General features: G+C 43.3%; 1 protein-coding gene across 4 annotated transcripts in view; it reads right to left on the bottom strand.

Moving 5' to 3' along the window:
- LOC125282374 (THUMP domain-containing protein 1-like) overlaps positions 1 to 22,305 on the bottom strand; it is a 156,061-nt gene that overhangs the window by 63,845 nt on the left and 69,911 nt on the right. For 3 of the 4 annotated variants that reach the window (XM_057315279.1, XM_057315280.1, XM_048217000.2), the window contains exons 3-10: positions 5,880 to 6,011; positions 3,851 to 3,914; positions 3,544 to 3,682; positions 1,460 to 1,561; positions 722 to 782; positions 582 to 617; positions 435 to 502; positions 217 to 311 (exon numbers count right to left, since the gene is read on the bottom strand). In XM_057315279.1, coding sequence (XP_057171262.1) covers positions 217 to 311; positions 435 to 502; positions 582 to 617; positions 722 to 782; positions 1,460 to 1,561; positions 3,544 to 3,682; positions 3,851 to 3,914; positions 5,880 to 5,957 — 643 coding nt within the window. In that variant the 5' untranslated portion in view covers positions 5,958 to 6,011. Of the gene's footprint in view, positions 1 to 216; positions 312 to 434; positions 503 to 581; positions 618 to 721; positions 783 to 1,459; positions 1,562 to 3,543; positions 3,683 to 3,850; positions 3,915 to 5,879; positions 6,012 to 22,305 lie in introns of those variants that run through there. The other variant, XR_008960439.1, reaches the window with a different exon arrangement.

The following is a 22,305-nucleotide window of genomic DNA, read 5'->3' as shown; positions in this document are numbered from 1 at the left end:
GGGGTGTGAGCTCCACCTGTCACAGGGACAGGTGCCTTGCTGCCAGGGGCATCTGAGGAAAACACCCTCATGTCACCCCTTCAGACAACCTGTTGTCCTTAGGCAGTGCTTGTGATTTTCTCCAGGACACACAATGACCACCCACAGGAATGGGAAGGACACCGTGTGCTTTCCCAGCAGAAGTCAGGCTGCCCCGTTTCACAGCGCGCCCACTACCTCTCCGTGGAGGGCTCCACATCTCAGGTCTTCCCAGTATCGCTTCCTGTCTCATGCATCCTTCAGGCAGCATCTGTCCTTCCATCATGTGCAGTCTTGAATACAGAGAAAGAACAGACGTCTATAAGAATTACATCACCACGTCCTCTCCTGGACACCAAACAGTGTAGCCGTCACCCCTCAAGACACCCGTAAAAAGGCACATCAGACTTGCACACCTGTGTATCATGTAGGCGTTCTCCCTTCTCTGCTGCTGTATCTTCCGCTCCCAAACCCGAGCCTTGATCTGCGGGAGAAAAACCCACCCACCTTCAGTTGTGCGGGACTGTGCCCCAAACGGAGAGCAGGAAAAAGAAAACACTTACCCAGTTCTCTAGAGCATTCTTTTCATAAACTGCAATCTGAAAAAGCCAACACACCAAAAGCGCATGTTCAGGGATCTAAGGGCCACTTCCGTCCCCTGCAGGAGGCGCTAAGGGGCCTGTTGGGGCACAGCTCAGGTTACCTTGCGTTCAAAGGTGAGCTCTGCCTCCTGCAGCTGGTCTTGCATCTCTCCGATCTGTTGTCTGTCAGGTACAATTGCTTTCGTCAGATAAAGCCCAATATTGGGTGTGATTTTAAATCATCGGCCCATGTGGCCGTCCTCCAGTTATCTGTCCCCTCATCCAATTGATCCTGACACAGGAAACACTTCCACATGACTATACATGGACAGCAGGATCAAAGCTATTGTCACATCCTTTCCTTACTCATTTCTCCACACATGCAGGGTTCAGAGTTGATATAATTTCCTTACCCGTTTTCAATCTTTCCCTAATTTATCACATGACAAGTATCTTTCGTCATGAAGCTCTATTCTCCTTTAACTTCTATCCTCGCCACGTTTGCCAGGGTTGCAAAGACCAGCGCCATCAGATGGCACCACCGTGTTTATGGGTAGGATTCATCCTACGACAAACTGCTTTCCTCAAGATGAGGACCGCTGACATCACCCCCAGGGATGCTGGTGTGGAAGAAGTTTCCACAGAGTCAGACCAGCGCTGGGAATCAGAACATGTTTACTAACATGGTTGTTTTGCTCTTTCTAAAACTTATCTCTTTGGGTCTGTTTTTTCCCTCTGATTATGTCCTGTGAATTTTTGGTTATATTACATGTTAATGGAGTCTAAACATTGTACAAAGGTGAAAAATACAAAGTGAACAGGAATTTCAGGAACCGCTAGTATGGAGTGTCTGAACTCACTTGTACTTGTCCATTTCTTCTTTGATTACTTTCAGATTTTCCTCGGCATCTGACAGCTGATTCTTTGTTGCCTCCAGTTCATAAAGTGTCTTTTCCAGCTTCCTAAAATGGGAAAGGTATATACATAGACCAGTAGCCAAGGTCCAGAATTTCTGCCATTTTTCTTCTCAGCACACTTGACGGCCTAGATTAGAGTGGTTCCCATAAATGCACAGACTGACAACACAATCGGAAATGAATTGAAGGCCCCATTTAGGGTTAAAGAAAAATCAGACTCTGGCTGCTGCCATGTCCCCTGCAATCGGAGCTGTCTTTATACTTCTCTACTTCAATTCATTCATCACCAAGTCACCAAATAACACTGCACTTTGTGTCTTTCTTTGAGACAGTGAAGGCTCATTTCGGTTCAAAGTGACCAACCATACTCATTAGGATGAAGCAGGAGACCATCATTAGTCCTACACCTCCATGGGGAGCCCCGATCCTCAGACCAAGGCTGTGCCCGACACGGACAGCCCAAAAGGAAGCCTTCCAGAGTATGGCTTCATCAGCATGGTAACTCACTCCCAGACATCTCTAGGGTTTAGAAGTACAACCCCTGCTTCCTCCTTCAAAGATCTCGGTGGAGGAAAAGGCCAATCTTAGCGCTGACAGTATGTCCTGAAGTATAAAATGATGTGAACTGTCACACAGTCAGGGTGTTATCTCCAGGCAACAGATGTCAGATGGACAACTATCAACTGCATGGAGTCAACCTACTTTAACAGAGTCCACTGATAGTGAAAGCAGCAAAGAGCGATGCTTAGAAAGGCTGGTTTCCTGTGTCGCCCTCAGACTCTTTTGTTCATGGTGTTGATTTAAAGGGTTTCAATGTGACTCTTGATTTACTCAAGAATCACATGCAAAAAGACTCTTAGAAACTGAGACAAAAGCTCTAGACAGAGAAGGACTCATGCATTTGCTTCTGGTCTCTCAGGCAATCCTTCAGCACATGCTCTGTGGAGTGCCTGTGATGTAGTGGCTTGGTTGTAAGGTGTTGAAGAGAGAAAGGTGGTCAGGACACTGTACCTCCCCCAGAACAAACTTACCAATGAACAGAACCAAGATGCCAGTGAGTCAGAGCGGCCCCTACCCCCGGTGTGGGAAGGAGTAATACAAAGCTGAGTCTCCAGGAAGAGAGGGAACAGTTTTGCTTTTCAGCATGAATGAGGGACTCTAAGGTCCTGATCTCCTTTTGAGAAAATAGAGGAAACACTGAACAAAATAGGAAACTCATGAGTAAATGCACCCAATTTCTAAAGAGCACATGAAGAAACACGAGAACCAGATGCAGAAGAAGGAAGCCCAGGAGAAAGCCAGCCTGGAAGTGGGGCCAAGCTCCCCAGGGCTCATCAATGAGTTCTGGAACAGGCAAGTGAACTGCAAAGAAACTGAATGACTTTATGAGCACAGTCTTAGAAGGAAACAAGTGCTGTTCAGGGTCAGCCAGCAAAGGTGAGTCCTAGTGAAACTGCAGGCTTTGCTTGGGACCCAGGAGAGTTACACGTAAAAAATCGGGTGGACAGGAAATACTCCGGCCTTCTTAGGGATTGGGCCGCAGTGAATGATCTCAGTTGTACACTGGATGAAGGGATCCAGTATTGCTGGAGCCCCAACCCACTTTCCACAAAGAAATTCCCATTGTTTCTGCAGCGAGAGAATTCCATTTTTCTCTACACATTCTTGACCCAAATTTCATACTGAACAAAATTGACTGAATTCAGGGCTGATAAGAACATGTGATGAGACTGAAATCAAAAGGACAATGTAGAAGGACCCAGAGGGGATACAGGTGTCAAGGTGATTAATGCTGGTACCTTCCCTCTTCTGCCCCAATGAATCACACCACAACGTGTGACAAGCAGTTGGAACAGAAACAAAAATGCAGGTTGCACAGATCAAGGTAGGAAGGGCAGGTACTTCTACAGAATGCATTTGGCAAAAATACTCTAGATCCAATTCCCAACGAACTACAACTATCTAGCCTGGCTGCCACATAAATTCATACAACAGTGTTTGTGACGATTAACACAGGAATAGCTTACTCTTCGGCAGCCACTTTTCTTCGTTCAGAGAAATCCACCACGATACCCAATTTCTTCCTTAGCAGCTTCAATTCCACTTCCTTAGCTGCTTTCAAAGAACTCAGGGCGTTGCACTTCTGTTCCAGGACCTTTTTGCTTTCTGTAAAGGATGAGTTTTCTTTTGTATGAGTGGGCACGTGACCTGAGAACTTGGTTTTGTTGGGGAAAGGAGAAGGGCAAGACCTTGAAGGCAGGAAGGCATTCTTTCCCTTCCCAATGCAAACTCATTGCCAGCATCTGGGGATTTCTTTCCCCAAAAATAACATACCCTTCAGTACATGTTTTTTGGACTCCAAGGCTCCCCACTCTCGATCTGCCAATGCATCTTGGGCCTTGAAGACAGATATGAGAAAAGACATTCAAGAAATCATGATCACAGAACAATGTGAGTGCACCTAACAGAACGGGATCATGCAGTGCAACAAAGAAAGCCCTTGAGGCATAAATAGAACAAGGAGAAAGTAAGGAGGGTGGAAACTAGTTCAAGAAAAGAACTCACAATGGCTTTCTTAGTGGAATATATATTTTAAAAAATCTTCCCTTTTTCACATTGAAAAGTCTCTGTTCAGCATTAAGAGTGGAAGGGACTGTACAATTTGGCTGGCTATCGCCCTTCGTCGTTTAAGTATCTTGTGGGATTTTCTGCATATCTTGGAGGGCAGGGCTGAACGATGTGATAATTACCTCGCTGTGAAATAAACCATACTTCCTAGTCCTTGAAATAGCAGACCTCATCGTGATGGTCCTAAGTGAAATTCCAGCTCACTGTTCAGTAGGAGTTTCAGTTCCCAGATGCCCACTCTCTACTGTGGTAAACAGCAAGCGAATACGCTGCCCTCCCCTCACCCAATGACCAAAAGCCTCCCGAGCCACATTACAGTAAAATGCAACAGTCAACTCTTTTTTAAAAATTTGATTTTATTTAAATTCATATAATTAATATATAGTGTATTATTAGTTTCAGAGGTAGAGTTCAGTGATTCATCAGTTGCATACAACACCCAGTGCTCATTACATCACGTGCCCTCCTTAATGTCCATCACTCAGTTACCCCATTGCCCCACCCACCTCTCTCTCCAGCAACCCTCAATTTGTTTCCTATAGTTAAGAGTCTCTTATGGTTTGACTCCCTCTCTGATTTCTTCTTATTTTTCCCTCTCTTCCCCTATGACCCCCTGTTTTGTTTCTTAAATTCTACATATGAGTGAAATCATATGATAATCTGGAGTTGGGGTTAAGGGTGGGTGCTGAAAGGAGGGGAGGGCAGCAGTAACACCTTACCCAAGAGGAACAAGGATAAGAACTACATCACACTTCTTCTCATAAACCATGCCATCAAGAAGGATGAAATGTTTAAAGTGTTAAAAAGAATCATCAAACTAGAAACCTGTGGTCAGTGAAATCACCCTTCAACACACACTACAGATTAAGGAAAACTGTCAGGCATATTTCAGTGGTAAAGCAGTCAGTTCTCTGAAAAGACAACAATTTCTAATGTGCGTGCATTAACAACAGAGAGTCAAAGTACATGAGGCAGAAACTGAAGGAATTGCTGATGGAAATAGATGAATCCATTACTACAGCTGGAGAATTCAAAATCCTCTTACTGGTCATTGACAGATCCAGCAGATACAGAAGTTCCATGAGAACACAGGTGAACTGAACAGCATCACCAGTCTACTGCATCCATTAACATCTGCAGAATACTTCATTCAACAACAGAAGTACAGACATTCTTCTCAAGCTCCCATGGAACATTCACTGAGAGAGGCCATATTCGAGGCCATAAGATACATCTGAACAACTAAAGGAATAAAATCACAGGAAGTATGTTCTCAGACCACAAATGACTCAGACTAGACATCAAGAAAAGAAAGATAGCTGGAGAACGACAAAAAAAAAAAAAAAAAAAAAGAAGATTAAACAACACACTTCTGAAGAACACAGGGGTTAGAGTGGATTTGGGTGGAGTGATGGGTGAAAGAGGTGAAGGAGATTGAGAGTACACTTATTGTGATGAGCGCAGAGAAGTGTATAGAATGGTTGAATCACGTTGTATGCTTGAAACTAATATTACACTGTTTGCCAATTATGCTTGAACTTAAAAAAAAAACATATGGATCACAGAAGGCACTTCAAGAAAAATTATAAAATATCCCAATCTAAATGATAATGAAAATTGAATATAATAAAGGGAAATTTGTACTACTGAATGCATATTAAAGGTCCAGTGACTATAAAATTTTCTGCTTACTTATGATTACAAGTGTATCTATAAGGTACTTTAGTATACTTACAGCAAGGATGGTTCTCCAGATGTAAATGAGAAAGGCACAAAGTCCCAGGGAGGCAGTAATAACGGGAAGGTTCCACATTATTCCAACACCATCAGGGCCAAGAATGAAATGGTCAAGCAAAATGTGGACAAGCTGAAATAACATTTGAGATAATGAGGAAATCTCAAAGACATTACAATATATCTGTCACAAAGAATCACCTTTACGAACCCTCACCAGCCTCTAAGAGGTAAGCACACCTCTCAAATTCCTCCTCATGGAGGAGGAGGACAGAGGGATTACAAAGGAGCAGGTGCAAACTGTTGAGAGTGAAGAATGTGTTTACCATCTTACTGTGGTGATGGTTTCATTGCTGCTTACCTATGTCAAATATCAACAAACTGTATTCTTTAAAAAGCTGTTGTTATCATACATAAATTATATCACACTGAAGCTGTAGAAAAAATTTAATAGGCAAATCTTAAGAGATTTTCTTTTGCCTACAAGCACATTGCAAATATTTTTTGTATGGCTAACAGAACTTAAGAATTTATAATCCAACATAAAATAGACAAGATAAGTAAATGTAAACTTAGAGCAGGTAAGAAGTCAGTGACTTCTATTGTACATCCATGAAGGACCTGGATAAACTCCTTTGGAACGTTTCCAAAAATACACCCAAAATTTATGGAAACACAAGAGAAAGCAAGAATAAAACATGTACTAGAGATACAAATGAGAATGTTATATGGACAGCTGTTTATAGATTAGGACATAAGTGAGACAGACAGGAGGCTTCTCATTAGCTCATTAATATAACATGGGATTGTTATTCCAACAAAAATAAATTATAGTTATTGTTTGGTTTCTGAAAACATTGATGTTTTCTTTCAATGCTCACTTTGCTTCTGAATCACAGCCCAAAATGTCAGATTTCTGAAGTACATAAAGATCTGCATCATCAGGTGATCTTGTATATTTTGATGAAATCTGTGAGATTTTAAGTTACTTGAACACTTATCTCCAAAAATCCAATGAAAGGAATTCATGTTCCTATTTCTTACTATTCTACCTAAATCTATCAGCAGCAACTATGAAATTTAACTTCTAAAAGAATACAAAATTCCTGGATATGGACACCAAAACAAAGAACACATCTCATTTTTAAAAAGCTAGACTTAGAAGTATTTTAGGAGACAAGACACTCACCGTACAATTCATACTCATTCACACCAAGCATGAATTTTGTGCAAACACAACTCTCTAGAAAGTAGCCCCTGAAATCTATAACATTTCCATCTTCAGCCTCATCACAGCTGAGGTCAGGAAAATGTGTGCTGGTGGAAACATACACTGTCTTTGAATAGCCACTGTCTGAAAGAGAGCAGTAGCTGTCAGCACTATGGTTGATCACGGGGATCAAATGCACAAAGGACAGAGGCCATCTTGTCATGAATGTAAAACAACCCCAGTCGTGGGCACTCGGTACATCTGGCAGCTGTCTGGATGCTGACCAGTAGCTGATTCTTAACTGGATGACATCCAACGGGGCCAATAACACTAGGTTTTCAGAGACAGTGGCCATGAGCAGGTGGGGGGGGTGGAAATGCAAGACCAGTGAGTTTATGCAAGAGCCCAGAGATGAGGCAGGGTGAGAAAGCTGAACTGATCTATGAGATGTGGACTGGGTAGAGGGGAATAATTCCAATCAAGACTACTAAGAAATGTCCTCCTTTGAAGACTCAAAAGAAACGGAATAGAGTCTATTTTGACTGGAGGTATTCGTGTGGGATGATTCTGCCTCAATATAAGGATCCTTCCTGACTACTGACACTTTTCACATCCCTCTGTAAGAATCTGGTGCAAGCCGATCTAAAGAAGTCTACTTATTTCTAGGGGTGTTCCCTGTTTGTCTGTCTGTCTCTTTCTCTCTCTCCTGGGGGTATGGTTTTCACTTTTTAACGATAGAGTGAAACATTCACACTGGGAACCAGGTATTTCTTCATATTTGGACAATCCTAAGGACATTCAGGACCTTTTTACTTTGGGGAAATCAATACTCTGCACATACATGGCCAAAGAAAGGACAACAACTCATTCATGTCCTGATCCCACCACTCCTAGTGATTTTCCTATGACAAATGTCCCAGCAGGATGTGGTCACTTACTATCTGCTGGGCTTCTCAGGGCTCTCATGGACCTGGTGGGACACAGGGTCCCTGGGGATAGCCTCCAAGACCAGAAGGAAAGGGCTGACTCAGAACTTGTTAAAAGTCAACAAACCAGGAAGCACAGAGCACAAAGGACATTTCACTTTTTAACACTTTAGTCCCAAAACCAATGCTTGAGATACCACTGTTCCCAGGGCTGCCAAACTTCACAAATATGAACAATGTGCTGATAGGAAAACAAACTACCCTTAAGATGGACCCTAAACTTATAAGGCTTGAAGCACGAGCTTCACCAGGCTTCCAGAAGCTAATCTAATACGCATAGTTCCTATTAAATTCTAGTTCCTGACATTTTTAAAGACAATTTTAATGAGATAAAATGTACATATCATACAAGCTCCCAATTTAAGACAAAGAGCTCAATGGCTTTTCGTATCCTCACAAATCCTTTCTTCTTGACACCATAAACCTAGTATTTTCAGGTTTCCATCCTGCTAGCACTGCGGGTTTTGGACCAAGCAGCACAGACAGGATGTAGAACTTGGTGTGGATGGCCGTGGCCACAACCCCTTCAGGCTGACCTAGAAACCTGCCCTGTGGTGCTCGGTCTTCAGGGAAATGTGAAGTTCTTCTGAAGTTCCCATCGAGAAGCCCATAAAAAAGCTGTTATTTAACTACCATGGGGAAAAACCCCACCAGGAAGGAAGACACTACCAGCAGCTTTGGGGCACCTGGGTGGCTCAGTCAGTTAAGTGACAAAGTCTTGGTTTGGATCAAGGCATGATCTCATGGTCCTGAGATTGAGCCCCTCTTCAGGTTCTGGGCTCACTGCACAGCTGGCTTGGGATTCTCTCTCCCCCTCCCCCTCTGCCCTTCCCCCCACACCTGTGCCCTTTCTTTCTCTCTTAAATAAATCAAATCTTAAAAAAAAGAAAAGAAGGAAGACACCACTGAAGTGCCATGTTTACTCACATTTGTGTTTGGGTAACTGGGACATTGGAGCAAGAGAAGCCAGAAGAGCAGCCTCTGCATCTTCATCTCCTGGCCCTTTCAAGGGGTGCTGGGGCACCAGGGAGGAGGTGGAGATGGTGAAGGGGACGATGTGGGGATGGTAGGGGTAGGGAAGGGTGGGAAAGGGGACAGGGTGGTAATTAGGGATGGGAATAGGGTGGAAATAGAGGGTAGGATTGGGGAAGACGTTTCTCAGAGTTGGTCAGGGACAGTGCCAGTGTCAGATTAAGTACTCAAAGGAAGGGAGGAGGGTTCAGAAAGGTTAGTAGGTCAGCAGGTTAGTAAATCACTAGGTCAGCAGGACACATTAGCAGGTACAGGGAACCTCAGGAGCAGTTGGAGTGGAGGAGGATCCATCTTCCTCCAAGCCTTCCCCTGGTTCAACGTTTCCTTAGCAACCCAGAACCTTTATAATCTCTCCACCAATCAGCTGCCTTTGCCCCTAGATCAACATGGATGCCACAGGTAACCTCATTTTCAAAAAACACTTCCCCGCTGATGCCCCACCCCGCGCCATCCCAACGACAGTTCCTCTCTAGAACTTTGGCAGACCTTCTTGTTTCTGCTCCCTCCCAACCCAGGTCCCTGTTCCCTCTTCTGGGCGCTCTGTCCTTCCTTTCCCAACTCCCGTCCTAAGGCCATTGGCTGAACAACATATAAAGCAAAGGAGGATAGAACTGCAAAAACAATCAAATACACAAGCAGGATGGGAGGTTTCAGCCCCCTCTCAGCAACTCAGTGCAGATAGAACATCCATAAGATGTAGGTCCTGAAAGCAAACCATCTGAATCCCACAGCTATCTCCATATATCTGTCCACATCCATATACCACTGTGGAGGACACATTAACTGTAGGCACACAGATTGCAGTTACAAAAATACACCCGATTTATTTTGTCCACAGGGGAAATTTCAATGTTTCCAGGGAGTGAAATCACACAGAGTACATTTTGGTAATAAAATGGGCTAGAAATCACTATAAAAAGCTAACTAGAAATTCCCGTATGTTTAGAATTTGAGAAGTACCTCTGTAAACAAAATATAAGTAAAGAAATCCCAAAGAAAAAGAGCGATGTTGGAACTCAATGAAATGAGCATCATAAAATTATAATCAAATATGTCTTCTGGCCAGAAATTCCTGGAATATTGGTATGATATTGGTGTGGTCTCAAATCATCCCTAATTGACCAAGATATTTTAATACCGCAAATAGCGGTGGAACTGTCACTTATCTCTATGACCCTCCTACCCATTAGCTTGGGCTTTACATTATGAACCACACAGGGAATCAATCCAAGCTGACTCTCATGAGATCTCCTGGGACCTACAGGAATGAGAGCATTTTAAGAGAAAACGTTCACCAGCTTCTCTCCTGGGAGATCCAGGGACAACACCCAGAGAGCTGGCAGCTCCAGGTGTGCTGAGTGGGGAGAGCCAAGCAGGTGGGCAGGCCCAGGGGCCCAGGTTACTCGATGAACCCCTGTGATCATCTCTCCTGGGCCCTGTCCTGAGCAGCACTTCCTAAACTGTTTCTCTCTAGGACTAACACAATGTTTCCCCAACTCATTCAGGCCCAAGGCAGCTGAAAATCAGTGCTCTACAAACCACCACTTCATTATTTTGCAAATTTCTTGTAAATAGGAACCATTCTAGCTCTGCTAAACTAGGAAAACAGTATCTTTAACATAAATATAAAGAAACGATAAAAAAACAAGCAAACAGAAACAAAAGAAGGATCACAAAACATTAGTATTAAATTCTGTTTAGATGCCGCTGCCCACCTCAAGAGCCCCAGAGTTGGGCTGTCCTGGTTATAGAAGGAGAGACCAGCTACAGAAGGGGTGGAGTTAGACTAACCCAAAAGTGAATGGGAGAGAGACCCAGCCTATAAGGGGGACTAGGGAATTCCATGAAGGATGGCCAGGGTCACCCTGATTATAACTGGAACAGGGAGCAGGGAAAGAAGAAGCAGTGAACAGAGTTTGGGGGCATCAAACAGGTGAGATCACTCATGGTGGTGAGGAAGTGTCCCCAAAGCCAGTGTCAGCCTCCCATCCACCTAGCACACATCATCTCTCAGGCTCCAGATGGCAGGAGGAGGTCATGAAGTGTGGGGAGAGTTATGGGCCCCTGGCGAGCCTGAGGGATTCCTGGGCCCTGGGAAGGGTGAGTGAGTGGGGTCCCCTAGGGAGGGCTGAGGAACGGAGCTCCTGGACTCCTTGCAAGGAATGGGGGATTGGGCACCCCTGGAAAGGGCTGGAGGAGTCTTGCAGGATTCCTGGGTCCCCACAGGGCAGATCTCTCCCACACCTGTGCTGATACAGGGTGGGATCTGGAAGCAGCAGCAGTAGCAGCATTGAGAGGCAACAGAGGCAGCAGATCCATGGGAGGCTGGATGGAGCAGTGAAGAATGGTCTGGCAGCCAAGTGGACTCACCAGGCTGGGCTGCCCTCGGCCCCTTCCCCTTCTCCAGCCACCTCACTAGCTCTGGCCCTGACCTCACCCTCTAGCAGGGCATGGGCAAGCCAGGCAGAGGTGGACACCTGGGGCCAAGGAAGGGTCCCTCCCCAGATCTCTGTGTCCTGGCTGTGGAATAGACAAAAAGGAGTCACCCAGGGCCCCTGGAACCAGGAGGAGAATCTGGCCCGAGAGGCCTCTCTGCTGGGGCTTGGGGAGAATCATGGAGGGACAGCATTTGGCACTGGTTCATTCACAGAATAAAAGCACAACACAAGTCCCCTTGGATGCTGATGTCACTTTATTACCCCAGCCACATTCTGAGCGCTCACTCGGGGACTTGGAAGCAGGAGAGTAACTGATATTAATTTAAAAGAACAAAAATGCTGGAATGTGATGCTCTTACAAATCAATGTCCATCACTTCCCTCCTCATACTTTCCATAGTGGGGAAACTGAGGCAGCCAGGGATTTGGCAAAGATGACACAGTGGTTTCTGAGGGTTTTGCTGATTACATCTGACTGAACTCCTTTTTCCAAAGGTCACTTCTTTTAATCTTGCCTGATGGTTTTGGGCAGCTCTGAGACAAATTCCACCTGGTCAAGGATAAAGCAAACTCATCCTGACTTAGTCCTGCCGTCATTTCCTACCAATGCCCCATGCCCCCCCTCTGCCCCTGCACAGTCCCCTAGAGGGGGTGGCACCATGTGGTGGTCCCAATAGGCTCCACCAAGCATGTCAGTGTGTCATCTGACCCTGGAAGTTAGATGCATCCCTGTGACATGCTCTGGCCAGTGAGATGTGAGTGGGAGTGAGGGGTGCCACCTCAAACAGAACACTTGGGACAACTGAGTCTGGCATCCCCTCTGTCCATCTCATATAGCACCTGGCAGTTACCTACGGTGGGTCTGCTTTTATCCTGGTCCCAGGAAGACCATGTGGGTGTCTGGCAGGAGCAAGAAAGATACTTCCCTCATTAGAAGCCGCTAAGACACAGGGCTCTTAGTTACGCACAGTAATATCTGGCCCATCCTAACTGGCAGGCACCCTCCGGTCTACTCTCTATGAGGCAGCACAGCCTAACATGCGAAGCATGAACTCTGTTGTCAGATACACACGGCTTTGAGCTCCAGATCTGCTCAAATTTATCCATTTTTTTCTAGGTTGTCCAGTTTGTTGGTGTATAATTTTTCTAGTAGTCTCTTATGATCCTTTCTATCTGTGATAGCAGTTGTAACTTCTCCTCCTTCATTTATGATATTATTTATTTGAGCCCCTGTTTTTTTTCTTATGAGCCTAGCTAAAAGTTTTGTCAATTTTTTTTATATTTTCAGTGAACCAGCTCCTAGTTTCATTAATCTTTTCTATGGCCTTTTTAGTCTGTATTTCATTTATTTCCATGCTGATTTTTAACATTTCCTTCCTTCTATTAACTTTGGACTTTATTTGTTCTTAATTTTCTAGTTCATTTAGGTGTATGGTTAGATTCCTTATTTGAGATTTTTCTTGTTTCTTGAGGTAGGCCTGTATTGCTATAAGCTTTCCTCTTAAAAGCACTTTTGCTCCATCCCCTAGATTTTGGACTATTGCATTTCCGTTTTCTTTTGTTACCAGTCATTTTTTAAAATTCCCCCTTGATTCCTTCTTTGATCCAATTATTGTTCAGTAGCATGTTGTTTAATATCCACATATTTGTGATTTTTCTAGTTTTCTTCCTGTAATTGATTTCTTGTTTCGTACCATTGTGGTCAGAAAAAAATTCTTGATAGGATTTCAATCTTTTAAATGTATTGAGACATGTTTTTTGGCCTAACATATGATCTCTCCTGGAAAATTTCCCATGTGCACTAGAGAAGAATGTATATTCTGCTGCTTTTGGATGGGAGGTTCTCTGTGTCAAATAAGTCTACTTGGCTTAAAATGTCATTGAAGGCCAATGTTTCCTTATTGATTTTCTGTATGGATCCATTGATATAAGTGAGGTATTAGAATCCTCTACTATTGGGGCACCTGGGTGGATCATTCGGGTAAGCATCTGCCTTCGGCTCAGGTCATGATCTCAGGATCTTGCGCTCGAGTGCCGCATTGGGCTCCCTGCTCAGCAGAGAGTCTGCTTCTCCGTCTCCCTCTGCCCCTTACCCCCACTCATGCTCTCTCTCTGTTGCTCTACTCTCTCTCTTGCTCAAATAAATAAATAAAATTTTTTTAAAAAAAAGAATCCTCTACTATCATTGTTTGCTGTCAATTTCCTTTTAGGTCTGCTAATATTTGTTTTATATATTTAGGAGTTCCTATGTTGGGCGCATAAACATGTAATAGATTTTTGCTTTGTGATTAAAACAAGCTTCACATACAACATACTGCATATATATAACAGTCTGGAAAACTCTTTATTTCTCCTTCAAATAAATTTTCCACTCCTTTCTCTCTCTCTTTTCCTTCTGGAATCCTTATAATGTGAATGTTATTAAGATTGATGTTGCCCCACAGTTCCCTTAATCTAGCTTTACTTTTTAAAGTTCTTTTTTCTTTTCACTGCCCTTTTGGGTGTTTTCCCCTGCCCTATCTTCCAGGTCACTGATCCATTCTTCTCCTTTGTCTATTCTGCTATTGAGCCCATCTAGTGTATTTTTCAGCTCTGTGACTTGTTTGCTACTTTATCATGTTTTCTATCTCTTTACTGAAACTTTCACTGTGTTCATTCATTCTTCCCCCAAGTTTGGTAAACATCTTTATGACCATTACTTTCAACTCTTTATCAGGTAGTTTACTTAGTTCCATTTCATTAAGGTCTATTTCTTTCTCTTTTTTTTAATAATAATTTTTTGTTATATTATGTTAGTCACCATACAGTACACCCCTAGTTTTTGAAGTAAAGTTCCATGATTCATTACCTGCTGTGTTTGTTTCTATGTATTAGGTGAAACAGCAATTTCTCCCAGTCTTGAAGGAGTGGCTATAGAAGATGAAAGTTATCATTCAACCTTGCTCTGGGTTTTATTTCTTGGACCTTTGTAATTGTCTAAGTAACCTGATTGCTCTTGATAGATCCCAGTTGTTGAGGGTGTGCTAAGACCTGTCACTGTTCCAAAAGGAGGGATCTCAGGTGTCACCTAGTTTCCGGCTAATTGTAAGCCAGATCCTAAGGCAGCAGCTTTTAAAGCATGTGAATATATGCAGTCTCGTGAGTCCACAATTGTAAACCCTGATGACTTCCAGAACAGGAGTTCTGGGGGTGTCCTCTGGGCAATAGTAGCAAAAATTGTGGCTTTATACTGTGTATAAGCTCATTTCTGGGAGATGTCAGCAAACTGTGGCAAGGCCAAGGAAGGATGCTAATATGGTATCTTTCTACCCATGTTCCCTGGGAGCTCCTCCGGAACTTCTAGATGTGTGACACACCTAAAGCCTGCCCCTCACGCTGAAGCTTCAGGACAAGAAAATAGGCCTTTTCCACAAAGACTGGGGTATGTTTCTGTCTGCTGTTTGTGCAGTGCCCTGGGGAAGACAGCCGGTCAAGCGCTATCTCTCTGATTATTTCAGACCCTGCAATCCTTCCTGGCCACCAAAGCCAGGTGCCCAAGAGGCATCCCTTGTGTGGGCTGCATGTGCCTGCTGGCTGTGGCAGAATAGGCCATGCTGTGGTGCATGGGGACAGCATGCTCAGCCAGCCTGGTTGGGATGGTCGGCTACAGCTGGGATGTGCCAAGTAAGGCCCTCCCACTGGAGTTAGTGGGCTGGGAGTGTGGAGGTTGCAAAAATGGCCCAGAAGCACTGGTACCTACAAGGCAGGAGAATGCAAAAATGGTGCCTGCCAGCACCTTTATCCCTATAGAGAGTCCCTATGAATTCCTGCCTCTCTGGTAGAAGCTTTAAGATTAACAAACGAGTCCCCTTTGCATTTGGTCTAGGCAACTTTCAAATTCTTGCTTTGGTGCTGGGTCCCAGGTGAATGTGCATTTGTATGTGAGCCCATTTAGAGCAGATTTCCTTTTCCTTAAAGCCCTATGGTTCTTCAGGAAGTAAGCCTTATTTTGTATAAGGTGAGATGCTTCAGAGGCTCATCTTTCTGGTGTAGGTCCCAAGAATTGGAGTATCTGATATGAGTCACAAACCCCTCACTCCTCAAGGACATCCTCTGTATTATGAGATCCTCCTGACTATGGGTCACCACATCTGTGGTAGGGTTTCTTGTGAGACCGTGTCTCTGCCTTTCCTACCTACCTACTTGTGGCCCTTTTATCCTTTGTTGTGGAGACACTGTTCAGCTAATTTTCAGGTTATTTTCAGAGGGAACTGTTCCATATGCAGCTGTAGAATTGTATTCATGGGAGGTGGTGAGTTCAGGACTCTTCCATGCTGCCATCTCGACCCCAGCTCCACAGTCCATACTTTTAACCACATGTAAAATAATACTTTTTTTAAAATGTTTTTTTATTATATTATGTTAGTCACCATACAGTACATCCCTGGTTTCTGATGTAAAGTTCGATGATTCATTAGTTGCGTATAACACCCAGCGCACCATGCAATACGTGCCCTCCTTACTACCCATCACCAGTCTATCCCATTCCCCCACCCCCTCCCCTCTGAAGCTGTCAGTTTGTTTCTCAGAGTCCATAGTCTCTCATGCTTCATTCCCCCTTCTGATTACCCCCCTTTCTTTATCCCTTTCTTCCCCTACCGATCTTCCTAGTTCTTATGTTCCATAGATGAGAGAAATCATAAGATAATTGTCTTTCTCTGCTTGACTTATTTCACTTAGCATTATCTCCTCCAGTGCCGTCCATGTTGCAGCAAGTGTTGAGAACTCGTTCTTTCTGATAGCGGAGTAATATTCCATTGTATATATGGACCACAATTTCTTAATCCGGTCATCTGTTGAAGGGTATCTCGGTTCCTTCCACAATTTAGCTATTGTGGACAATGCTGCTATGAACATTGGGGTGCATATGGCCCTTCTCTTCACTACATCTGTATCTTTGGGGTAAATACCCAGTAGTGCAATGGCTATTTCATAGGGTAGCTCCATTTTTAACTTTTTAAGGGACCTCCACACTGTTTTCCAGAGTGGCTGTACCAACTTGCATTCCCACCAACAAAGTAGGAGGGATCCCCTTTCTCCACATCCTCTTCAGCAATTGTTTCTTGCCTTGTCAATTTTTGCCATTCTAACTGGCATAAGGTGGTATCTTAGTGTGGTTTTGATTTGAATTTCCCTGATGGCTAAGGATTTTGAACATTTTTTCATGTGTCTGTTAGCCATTTGTATGTCCTCATTGGAAAAGTGTCTGTTCATATCTTCGGCCATTTTATGATTTGTTTATTTGTTTCTCACGTACTGAGTTTGAGAAGTTCTTTGTAGATCTTGGATACCAGTCTTTTATCTGTAGCATCCTTTGCAAATATATTCTCCCATTCCGTGGGCTGCCTCTTAGTTTTTTTGACTGTTTCCTTGGCTGTGCAGAAGCTTTTTATCTTTTTTTTTTTTAAAGATTTTATTTATTTATTTGACAGAGATAGAGACAGCCAGCGAGAGAGGGAACACAAGCAGGGGGAGTGGGAGAGGAAGAAGCAGGCTTATAGCGGAGGAGCCTGATGTGGGGCTCGATCCAGAACGCCAGGATCACGCCCTGAGCCGAAGGCAGACGCTTAACCGCTGTGCCACCCAGGTGCCCCAGAAGCTTTTTATCTTGATGAAGTCCCACAAGTTCATTTTATCTTTTGTTTCTCTTGCCTTTGGAGATGTGTCATGAAAAAAGGTTGCTTTGGCCAATGTCGTAGAGGTTGCTGCCTATGTTCTCCTCTAGGATTTTGATGGATTCCTGTCTCACATCGAGGTCTTTCATCCATTTGGAGTTTATCTTTGTGTATGGTATGAGAGAGTGGTCAAGTTTCATTCTTTTGCATGTAGCTGTCCAATTTTCCCAGCACCATTTATTGAAGAGACTGTCTTTTTTCCACTGGATGTTTTTTCCTGCTTTATCAAAGATTAGTTGCCCATAGAGCTGAGGGTCCATTTCTGGGTTCTCTATTCTGTTCCATTGGTCTGTGTGTCTGTTTTTGTGCCAGTACCATGCTGTCTTTGTGATCACAGCTTTGTAGTACAGCTCGAAATCCGGCATTGTGATGCCCCCAGCTTTGTTTTTCCTTTTCAACAGTTCCTTGGCGATTCGGGGCCTTTTCTGGTTCCATACAAATTTAAGGACTATTTGTTCCAGTTCTTTGAAAAATGTCCTCGGTATTTTGATCGGGATAGCATTGAAAGTGTAGATTGCTCTGGGTAGCATGGACAGTAAAAATACTTTTTAAAAAAGATTTTATTTATCTATTTGAGAGAGAGATCACACACACAGATGGTTGGGGGGAGGGCAAAGGGAGAGGAAGAGGGAGAAGCAGGCTCCCTGCTGAGCAGGGAGTGCAACGTAAGGCTTGATCCCAGGACTCAGAGATCATGACCTGAGCTGAAAGTAGATGCTTAACTGACTGAGCCACCAAGGCGCCCTGTAAAACAATACATTTTAAAAACCACTATTTGGGCAAATAGCAATGATATAGGTTTTTCGTTTTTTGGGGTTTTTATTTTTTTGGGTTTTTTTTTTTTTTTGAGACTGATTAAGAGTGCATGAGTGGGGAGCAGAGGCAGATGGAGAGGGAGAGAGAGAATCTTAAGCAGGCTCCATGCCCCAAAGCTGGGCTCAATCTCACAACCCTGAGATCATGACCTGAGTGGAAATCAAGAATTGGGTGCTTAAGAAACTGAGCCACCCAGGGACCTCTAATATGTTTCTTCTTAACACTTATACTGAAATGTTATCAAAAGTCTAGAGAATGAAAATCACTGAGCTAGATGCCAGTGTTATAAAGGTGAATGAGACAATGTTCTTACCCTTAGAGTGGCTGAAAGACCCCTAGGGGAGATGAGATCAATGAAGGAGCAATTTAATGCAATCAGGAAGATCCTAGATAAATTGCTAAGGAGTTCAGAAGGAAGAGAAACTTCTTTCAGCTAGAGAATCAGGAAAGAATTCTGTAAGAAGGTAGCACAACATTCACCTTCCCACCGCAAATAACTGGGGGAGGGCGGGGAGCCTATACCTTTGTTTTAACAGTATAGCTTCTGCTTAAAAATATTTTATGATAATTCTTTGGGAAAGGGTCACCAAGAAAAGCAGTCTCATTACTATAAAGTTTATTTTTGTATTCAAAAGTATATTCCCCAGTTGGCTATTTCAATACCCCAGTTTTATTAATCATCACTAGAACAACTAGACAAAAGATCAACAAGGAAATAGGAGAGTTGAATAACACTGTAAAACAACTATGTTGACATAAAATAAACAAACCTATTTAAAAATTTTAAAGAGAAAGGAGAAGAATTTTATTTGAGCCCAAGATACCTGTCCAGGATACATAATCTTCACAAAGAAGAAAATACTCCAAGGAAGGAACATTTGGTGCAGGGTTATATATGGGTTTTTTATATAAAGAGTTATAAATCATCATAACCAAGAACATTCCAGAAAGTTACAGACTTTATCTTATGTTTTTAGTATGTGCAGCAAGGCTGTAGGACTTTAATCTTATGGGGACTAGGGTTTTGCTTTGTTTTTTTTCTTTTTCTTTATGTTTGGAATTTTCCTTTTTGGTAATATTTTTAATAAAACAGATATACAATGTGTGCTGGGGACAGAAACTGAGCCCACGCTTAGAGGTTTTGCTTAGTCATTTTGACCTTGGTAAAAGTTAAGGTATAGCTTTCCTAGAAGCCCAGAAGCAGGGCCCACATACATGAAAAGTTGAAAATTTCCTTTATTTTATCAACTAGAATGAATAGATCTATAGAAAATTCTACCCCACAACAGCAGAACACACATTTTCCTCAAGTGCACAAAAAACATTCTCCAAAACAGACTATATGTTAGGCCAGGAAGCAACTCTCAATAAATTTAAAAAGATTGAAATAATAAAAAGCATGTTCTCTAATCATAATGGAATAAAATTGGAAATCCACAACATAAAGAAATTTGAAAAATTTACAAATATGGAAAAATCAACGTGAACACACACTACTAAATGATGAATGGATCCAAGAAGAAATTACAAGAGAAATTTGAAAATACCCTGAAATGAATGAAAACAAAATACAACATACCAGAACTTATGGTATGCTACTAAAGCAGTGCTAAGAGGGAAATTTATGGTTGTAAATGCCTACATTCAAAAACTATGAAAGATCATGAGTCAATAGCCTAATCTTTCATTTTAAGAAACTGGAAAAAAAAAGAGCAAACTAAATCCAAAGCAGCCATAAGGAAGGAAATTATAAAGTTCACAGTAGGAAATAAATGAAATAGAGAATAAAAAAACAATAAGGAAAGTCAACTACAGTACAAAGGAAAAAAAGAACAAAAGAAAATCAACTGAACAAAAAGTATTTCTTGAAAAGATTAACAAAATTGACTAATCTTTAGAAAGGATGATCAAAATAAAAAGAAGACTCAAATTACTAAAATCAGGAATAAAATAGAGATGCTGTGTTTATACTCCTACCACAGTGGAATTTGAATAAAAGTTGAATAAAAGTTCCATTTGCATAATTATGCTAAGTGAAATAAGTCAGTCAGAGAAAGACAAATATCATATGATTTCACTCATGTGTGGAATTTAGGAAACAAAACAAATGAGCATAAGGAAAAAGAGAGAGAGGCAAACCAAGAAAGAGACATACTACAGAGAACACACTGATGGTTACCTGAGGTGCAGGGATGGGTGGGCAGTTGGGTGAAATAGGTGATGGGGATTAAGGAGCGTACTGTTGTGATGAGCACTGGATGTTGTTTGGTGTGTTGAATCACTAAATCCTATACCTGAAACTAATATTATACTATATGTTAACTAACTGGAATTTAAAGAAAAACTTTTATAAAAAGTTCTATTTACTCCATACCCTCAACAACACTTGTTATTATGAATCTTTTAAACTTTAGTCGTCCTGGTAAGCATGCAGTATTATTTCATCATAGTTTTCATATAATTTTAAGGGCCATGTAGTAGTTCATTCTGTCAAGATGATAAAATTTTTTAATTTACTAATCCCTTATTGTTGGAGGTTGGTTTTTGTTTTGTTTTTCAGTTTTTTACTTTACAAAACACTTGGACAATCATCCTTCAACATAAAATTTTTTTGTGTGCCGATATCAGAAATAAAAAAAAGAGTTATCACTATAGATTTTACACATATTAAAAAGATATGGGCGCCTGGGTGGCTCAGTTGTTTAAGTGTTGGCCTCAGCCGGTTTTGGCTTAAGTTGTGATCTCAGGGTCATGGGATAGAGCCCCACGTCCGGCTCTGCACTCAAGAGGGAACCTGCTTGAGATTCTCTTTCTCCTTCTCCCTCTACCCCTCTACTGATCTCTCACACTCTCTCTCTAAAATACATAAATCAGGGAGTTAAGATGGCGGAGGAGTAGGAGACACCGTTTTCAGCTGGTCCTCCGAGTCGAGCTGGATAGGTACCAGACCAGCCTAAACAACCACGGAACCAGCCTGAGACGCAGGAAGACGCATCTGGATCTCTACAAATGAACATCTCCGGCGCTGAGTATTGAGGTACGAAGCGGGGAGCCATGAAACCGTGCACAGATATTGGAAGATAAATGGAAGGGGGAGGGAGCCGCCGCCTTCGGGCGCTGGGAAGCGGTAGCCACTTGCACGGGAGAGTGGGTGGGGCTCACGGACTGCACCCGCAAAACAGCAGACTGAGACCGTGAGCCGGGTGCGTGCCACCAGGCATCTCGCGGAACACCGGAATCCCGGTGCGCTCACTGGATCCAGACTGAGACCGGGAGATCCGGGAGCGGGCGCGGGGCGGCTGGCGGCTGGCGGCGTTAGAAACACAAAGGACAGAGACGCGCCGGCCCTGGAAGTGAGGGCTGGGACGCCGGGTGTGGGGTGCACATCCCGGGACGCTGCAGGGTTGAGCAGCACCAACAGAAACAGAGTTAAAGTGGCCAGAACATTAGTAGAGAACGGGCCGCAATCCCTCTGTTCCGTGACAGAGGCTGAAATTTGGCCGCTGCTGCTCTGACTCTCAGAAGAGGCACAGCAAACCGCCAGGGAAAGCCGCCAGACAACAAAAGCCTGGAAATACCGGCTCAGGGAGTGCCCATCCCCATCCCCCCTCGCCGGGATGCCGAGACTCTACCCAAACAGGGCTGCCTGAGTATCAGCGCGGCAGGCCCCTCCCCCAGAAGGCAGGCTGAAAAATCAAGAAGCCCACAACCCGGGCGCCTGGGTGGCGCAGTCGTTGAGCGCCTGTATTCGGCTTAGGGCGTGATCCCGGCGTTCCGGAAAGGAGTCCCTCATCGGGCTCCTCCGCTGGGAGCCTGCTTCTTCCTCTCCCACTCCCCTGCTTCTGTTCCCTCTCTCGCTGGTTGGCTGCCACATAAATAAATAAATAAAATCTTTAAAGAAGAAGCCCACATCCCTAAGATCCCTATAAAACAAGGGGCACGGCCTGGGACCCAGTCAATAATTTGGGCTCTAGAAACCCCACAACCTCTCTTCATCAGAATGACAAGAAGGAGAAGCCCCCCCAGCAAAGAAAAGACAGTGAGTCTATGGCCTCTGCCACAGAAATAATGGATATGGATGTAACCAAAGTATCAGAAATGGAATTCAGAGTAACGATGGTCAAAATGATGAGTAGAATTGAAAAAACTATTAACGAAAAGGTTACTGAGAATATAGAATCCCTAAGGACAGAAATGAGAGCGAATCTGACAGAAATTAAAAATTCTATGAG

This window comes from Ursus arctos, unplaced genomic scaffold (genome assembly GCF_023065955.2).
Source record: "Ursus arctos isolate Adak ecotype North America unplaced genomic scaffold, UrsArc2.0 scaffold_2, whole genome shotgun sequence".
Lineage (NCBI taxonomy): Eukaryota > Metazoa > Chordata > Mammalia > Carnivora > Ursidae > Ursus > Ursus arctos.
This window is presented reverse-complemented; position numbering and strand designations above follow the sequence as displayed.